Source organism: Elephas maximus, chromosome 10 (genome assembly GCF_024166365.1).
Source record: "Elephas maximus indicus isolate mEleMax1 chromosome 10, mEleMax1 primary haplotype, whole genome shotgun sequence".
NCBI classification, from domain to species: Eukaryota; Metazoa; Chordata; class Mammalia; order Proboscidea; family Elephantidae; genus Elephas; species Elephas maximus.
Genome location: NC_064828.1, coordinates 73,950,993 through 73,958,293, shown reverse-complemented (window position 1 = coordinate 73,958,293; position 7,301 = coordinate 73,950,993). Strand labels below are relative to the sequence as shown.

Sequence of the window (7,301 nt, the reverse complement as noted above, 5' to 3'; positions counted from 1 at the left end):
CCATCTCTCTCTTCCCTGACTATGACAACCTGAGAATCTCCACTTTCTAGATTAGTTCCAAGACAGAGGAGGGCCATCAGACTTGCACTAAACTTTATGTGAATGATAAATACGCATTTATTATGTCTAAACCCCAAACCCAGATGTCTAGCCACTGGGATTTCAAGAATTAATTGGTTGCAGCAATGCTTAGCAGTCATCACCCTGATTCAGAACAGAAGTTCTGGTCAGAGGATGAAAGGTAATTTCAGGGATACGCAGAAGATTATGCCAACCTCTCCTTTCTGGAATTTGCTTTAGATCAAGAGTGCTATCCATTTTGCCCCAAGCTTTAATTCTGATTAGAAATCTACTCCCCTAGTGGGGAGCTGCATCAATTTTTCCAGACAAAAAATTTCTTTTGCTAAAAAAAGTATTTATTTCCAGCCAGATAACATTTTCCAACTACATACATGGTTACATATTGTAAGCTCCTTCTTTCATAAATGTACGTGTTCTGAGATCCAATTCTAATTATTAAAGTTTATACCAAACACACATCATTTTCTCTTAAAGTATAATTTAAACACACTGCGAACGTATAAACCATGACATGAGTGGCGTGCAGTTCTTCACTTAAGAGCCCAGAGCAGTATTGACACATCGTCCCACAGTGAGATCCCATAGGTCAGCAGGCAGTAAGCGCCTCTGGTTCTGCCTCCTGACCATGTGGAAAGTTGCTTTGGAGCAGTGGCTTTTCTTCTGTGAAAAAGAGTTATATGCAGACAAAGAAGTGTCATGTATGCAATATGGAAAGGCATTTCACAGAATGCAAACAATATCCAGGTAAATTAATAAACTCTAGAATGAAGCTCCATTAAAGCAAATACGCCGTTTACACAATTGGGTGTTCTGGCACCTTCTCACTGGGTACTCAATAAATATCTATTAAATGAGGGTAAGAATAAGCAATATTGGTTGTCTTGGTACTTCAGCATATTTTTTGAAATTGGGTGTTATGTTGTGAGTTTTACTGATGCCAATTTTTGTTTCTTCAGATGAAATCATTCTGCTTGGAAAGCCATTCATTCCTTTTAAACTATCTTTAAATTCTTCATTAGCATTTAGGGGCATTTTTTTTTTTTGCAGACAGCCAGTCTTGGGGATTCATTGGCTCCACGAAGAACAAAACTGGTCCATACAGTCAAAGTCTTGATTTACCTCATGAGGTAAAAAGCCTGCTTGGCTCAGAATTTTTAATATTGAGTTTATTCTTCATACTTTTTCTCATTTTGGCTCTTGTTACTTTCCCAAGCCCCAAATAGCCATTGGAAACACATGGGTTGAGCAAGATACTTCTTGAAATCTCACTTCGATATCAACTAATTCCAGAACCATGGCTCCCTCAGGACTTGAAATAGTTGATCTCTTGAAGCTCTGTCCTTTGTAGAATTCTCCACCTGCTCCTTGAAGGTAAGGTTCTTGTTCTAAGGCTGGTGCTGAGGTGTTCTCACAAGGAAATTCCTAGAAAATCTCAATTCCCTTTTGATTCTCATACCATCTCTCTCATTTCTCATAAGGTTACAGTTGCAATTCTGGAGATACGTAGGAAAAGTTTCTAAATTCATCCTGGTTAATCATAGGAAGATGTCCCTCATCAATTGGGGTTAAAACTGGCTCTTCCTTTATGAAGTCAGGGTCGAAATTACTGACATCTTCTCGGGATTTCTGTCAAAAAGGAAACAAGGGTCAGATTTTATGCACTTGAGACTTACTCATCTCTCATGGGACTGAACCTGCTCCAATGACTTCAGAGAACTGCTCTGTAGCTCTATCAGCATCATTATTCACAGTTATGATAATGATTAAATAGTACTTTATAGCAATTCTACTGCATCATCTATTATTAAGGTATTTAGTAACCACCAATTCTCTAATCCCATGAAAAATCTTGCTGAGCAGGCCAGCCTCAGGCTGGGGGGTTAAGGAATTAGTTGGCCACCTGAACCAGGTGGCCCCCTCACCCTTTATTCTCCATTCACCGAAGCTCCACTTCTTAACTGCCCTTCCTGAGGGGCCCCTGAGCTCATGTATTTGTCAACAGGGATTGAGTAAATTCACACTTGCCCGACCTATTGTTTGCTTGAAGAGATTTTCTCTGAGAAACTTCAAGAAATGTGGAGCTTAGGGAACAATTGCCTCTCGTTTTTCTCACTGGTCAGACGCATTATGACCTGCTGGAACAGCTGTGCCGTCCAGACTACAGGCTCCAGCCTTTGAAAACGAAGTGTTCCCTAAACCCAGAAGAGCTCCTGAGGGAAACCCATTAAACAAAATGGCTTTTTCTCTGGATGCCTCACATCCAATGGTTTAGCAGGCTGTTATAGATTAAGCTAGCTGTATGTTTGGAGAGGAGTCCTTGGGTGGTGCAAACGGTTAACACTTGGCTGCTAAACGAAATACTGGAGGTTTGAGTCCATCTAGAGGCACTTTAGAAGAAGGGCCTGGTGATCTCTTTCTGAAAAATGGGCCACTGAAAACCCTACGGAGCACGGGTCTACTCTGACACAAATGGAGTTGCCACGAAATGGGGACAATTCGATGACAACTGATTACTGGTTATGTTTGGAGAAGTTGTGTATATCTTTATAAGCTAATGCTGTATAGCTAATTTCTACCAACATTAGACTGCCGCTTCTCTTGCTAGAGTCAGTGACAGTTCTCTCTGCCTTTATACCATCCTCCTCCTCACAGCTCTCCATCTAGTGCTAGGTCCAGCTTCCCTACCTGCCCACTGTGGGGTATGTGACCCACAGATGAGCAAGAGCTCAGCTTCCAGACTGTAAGCTAGATGTAACTCAGAAAGGCTACTCCGCTCAGCCACACAGGTTGGGGAGGCACCCCTGGTTCTCCCAGTATTCCTCCAGATAAAGCAAGGTTGGTCTGACCTGGCCTGAGCTATGTGCTACAGTGGCCATTACAGATTTGGGGTCTCTGAGGCAAGGGGCCTGGGTCCAGTGAAGTGGGTAACATTTTACATCCTCTCTACTTTCTTAAGGGCTTTGGAAAGGCACAAAAGGCCCCCTGACTGAGGGGCCTGAGGAAATCGGGTTAGGAACAAGAAATTTTCTTGTTAGCCGAACTCTTTTGGAGGAACCTGGAAAGTTAAAGGCATCTCAGAAGCCTGGGAGGTTTCAATTTAGGTTAAGGGTATGTGAGAGGTGAAAACTCCATGAGTCCTGGGCACATGGAGAGATGTTGCCTCAAGGGCAAAGAGCCCAGCCTACTCCTAGGTGAGGCCGCCCTGTAAAGTGTCAGGTGGAACTTCTGGTCTGGCCATTCCACAGGGGCCATGTGGCTGCCCATTGGACTTTTGACATTTAAAGAAAAAGGAAAGTTGGCTCAACAATAATGGCCTTGGGCACTTACGATTCTGGGTCTGAAAGGTGGCTCTATTTGACGATGGTTCAGCTGGGCCCAGTCAATTTCCTTAAAGAAAGGATGTCTCAAGATGGCTTGCTCACCTCCCTGAGGCAGGCTGCCCAAGCGCATGGTGGGGTTCTTGGTCATGAACTGAGAGAGAGAGAGAGAGAAAGTAAGTATCATTTATTCACATACATCAGGTATGTCACAAGATAGTGGGTATCAGCTGCGGCAGAAGAGCCTGTGTGAGGCTCTGGCTGATCTTGCTTAACTAGCTGGATTTTCCATCAGCAGCAGCATAGCCAGTATGAATCATCTCTAAAGGCGCAATTGCTTGTGTGTATTTATGGTCTTCCCCACTTCCATCCAGACATGGCCACTAAAAGAAAGCTGAAGGGTCTAGTTCTCTTTTCCATAAACACCATGTATTTTTTTTTTCCTCTTTAAAGAAAAGCAGCTTTTTATAAAATAGTCTGCCTTTCTCCAACACTGCAGTTGTAGACAGCAGGCATCTTATGAATGGGGCTACTTTTAGGAACAGCTGTGCTATTTTTCTGAAAGACCTGACCAGCCAGCCAGCGTTCCTGCTCTCTGACAAGGCCAGAGAGAGAAGAGTGGGACTTATTTAAAAAATCTGTTTAATGAAGCATAAATGGTAAAAACGAAACTTAAAGTTTTTTTTTTTTTCTGGCTACAAAAGTTGGCCACTTTTCATGTAACGAAGACATCACAGTTCTGGGTGAAAATTTTTCTCTTCAAGATGCTTTTTCCCATTTTGAAATAGGTTTAATGACTAAAGAAAAAAACTAGGAACCTGTTAATATAGACCAAAAATTAGAACAAGCATTGTCACATATTCAAGCAATATGTGTATATAAATCCTTTGTATTTGTATCAATTAGGAAACATTCTTGGGGCTGAGCTCCTCCTATAAAGATTTTCCAGCTAAATCCAGTTTCGCAAAATGGCCAATAAAGATATTTTGCTCACTTCCTGAGCAAGGACAAGTGCAGGATAATTCACTTTTCACGGTCAGAATGTGATTCTCAATTTCAAAGACACTGAAGCTAATTTAATTTTCCATTTTTAAAAGAAAATTTACCTTGGATAAGAAGTTTGGTTGTTGCTTTGTATTTAAATCAAGCTATTTAAAAATAGGTCTATGCAACTTAGAATAGCACACTTTGTCAGGTCTGATTTACGAACACAAGACAGAAGTAATGCTGTGTTTATAGAAATTGCTTTGGAGCTGAATTAGGGAGTAAATAAAAAGAGATTCTTGTTGAAGATGCAGAAAGGAGAAGGTAGTGTTTGGAGGCAGTCACCAGCATTGTTTCAAATGAAAATGATAATGTGGAGAGAGGAGCCTTCAAAATTCCTAAGCAAATCTGAACGGAGATACCTCATAAAATGCTTAAAAAAAAAAAACTTCAAAGAAGAGCTAATAAAAAAATGAAGGCACTGATGGGGTGTAAAGGCTACTCCTTTCTTCCAGGGACAAGGAATTAAAAGCCACAGGTGGTGCTGGATTGGAGGGGGAACCCCAAAGAAAAAGGAGAATTCTGAGCTACACATTTCCAGAGAAGTTACCACTCCAGGCACTTACAATGATCAATGTAGATTTGGGAAATACATATTTTATAAACAAACTAGGTTTTGTAAGAGCTAGGAGCTCACGCTGCCTGGGCTCTCCCTGGGTAAGCCTACGCAACTCAGAAGGGAAAGGGAAAATACCTACATAAAAGAAGAAAGTAGGTGCTCTCCTTAAAAAAGTCACTGGAATACCAGCTAAGTAACAACAACAACAAAAACAATGCTACAAAAAACTCAGGATACAAGGACAGCAAAACAGACCCAGATGGCTTGTGGGAAACTCCCAGGCCTGTCAATGATGTGAGCAGAGGACATCTTGTGAATGTCTGGGCACAACTCGTCCTTTTGGGCAAGTGGAACAGTACAGAGCTCTATCTGCCAGGGTGGCGGAAGCCTTGGTGTCCGAGAGACTTTGCTCATTCTTCCCTGGCCCTGGCACTGAATGTAGGCTTCCACAGGGCATTCTGGAAAGGGCAGTGCCTGAGGAAAAGCAGACCAAATTGTGCTCCTGCTCCTCTAAAAAACTGCATTCCTGGAACTGAGGACAGGCAGAATATCCATTTCTTTAGCTTGATAATCTGAGAAATCTTTTTAAATAAGGACAGCATTTTGTTTTGATTTTTGTATATCTTTGGTTGATCCCTTTAGATGCAGCCATGTTCCATTAAAAAAAAAATCTTTAATTGAATTTACAAATGTTTACAGGGTGTTTATTACATGCAAGGCAGTGTAGAGATAAACAGATGATAAAGCATGTCTCCCATCAAGAAGCTGATCACCTAGAAAGGAGACGAGGAAGCAAACTTCACCTACAAGGCTGGATAAAATGGAAAGAGACATAGACAAAATGCTGTGGGAACTTAGAAGACAGACTGACAAGTAGCTTGTGTGTGTGTGTGTCTCTGTGTTTGTGCATGCATGTGCACACACACATACGTCCACACACGCATTAGGGGCTGGTAGTGATAAGCAAGGGATGGCTTCATGGAATAGACTTAGAAGATGAATACAACTATCACGGGTATGAAAGAAAAAAACAACTGTGCCTAAGACTGCAGCAAGGACAAACGCACAGGTGCACACATATACCTGGTATATAGCCTAGTACACTGGCACGCAGGGATGGTTGGGTAACTTTGGGGGCAGCCAGTAGGATCCATCACAAGTGTACAAAGAGGTCAGTGACAAGAGCTTCCCTGTGACTTGGGACGATGACTCTAGCCGCAGTGTGATAAATAAATCCCGAACAGGGAAGTAAGAGCCTGTGGCAGGGTGAATAGTTATGAGGCTGAGGCAATAGCTAAGAAGGCACAAATTCAGAAACGAGAATAATTTCTAGTTAATAAGAAGAAAAAGTTAGATGTGAGTCCTAGAAGGCTTATAGAGGCAGAATTAGCACAATCCACCGACGGCCTAGAGCTAGGATGAAGAGGTAGGGAAAGAGAGTCCAAGATCACAGGGTCCTCCCTGACTGTCTGATGGAGTGGTGGTGTTGAGTAATGGAAACAGGGAACAAAAGAGGTGCAACAGATTATTAGTAGTAGTAGTAATAATAGGAGTCATAGTTGTAGTAGTTAATACAGTAGTAGTAATATTTTGTCAGAGAAATAAAGACAAAAACAATCAACATTATTGAGATCTTACAGTACGTCAGGTTCTGGAAGGTGGATAAGCTCAGCTTTGCATTTGAGGTGTGTGGGCACCCACATGGAGACGATTAGCCATGCAAATCTGGAGTGTGGACTAGGGATAAAGATCTAACATAGACCTCAACATTTGGGTGAGAGCTGAAACTGACTGCAGGCAAGACTGCAGAAAGAGAATATAGAACTGAAGCCAGCCCCAAGACTCATACATATTTTATTTGGCCCACATAGTATTTTAAAATAATTTTAATTTCTTGTTAAACATTTAAAAACTAGGAAATGTCGTATAAAGTCCAGTTTTCCAGTGTCTCTTAGAAAATGGGGTAGCTTAGAACATTGGGCCTGCACTTCTTATTGATAAAAATGGCCTGGTGTTGAACAGTGGTGGTCCCGTTTAAATGGGGGCATAGGATCCTTAGTCAGCCATGTCTCCTTTGGCTTTACTCTCAATGGCTTCACTCATTGACTCTGTCTAGTTCCTGAGCATACAGTGGAAAGAATACCAAAGTGGCAGCAGGAGAAGATCATGAAAAGCCAGGGGAGGACAAGTGCCATGAAACAGAAACCAAAGGGGAACCATTCCAAGGAGGAGGAGGGTGGTCGTGGTGCTAAGGGAGTGGAATGTTTTGGGGAGAGGCTTGTAGCCCCTCTGTGACCATT

General features: G+C 42.0%; 1 protein-coding gene across 1 annotated transcript in view; it reads right to left on the bottom strand.

Moving 5' to 3' along the window:
• Nucleotides 1-427: 427 nt before the first annotated feature.
• The window catches only part of PRKCH (protein kinase C eta), a 278,206-nt gene continuing 271,332 nt past the window's right edge, over nt 428-7,301 (bottom strand). The window contains exons 13-14 of the mRNA XM_049899308.1: nt 3,409-3,552; nt 428-1,707 (exon numbers count right to left, since the gene is read on the bottom strand). Coding sequence (XP_049755265.1) covers nt 1,561-1,707; nt 3,409-3,552 — 291 coding nt within the window. The 3' untranslated portion in view covers nt 428-1,560. The remainder of the gene's footprint in view (nt 1,708-3,408; nt 3,553-7,301) is intronic.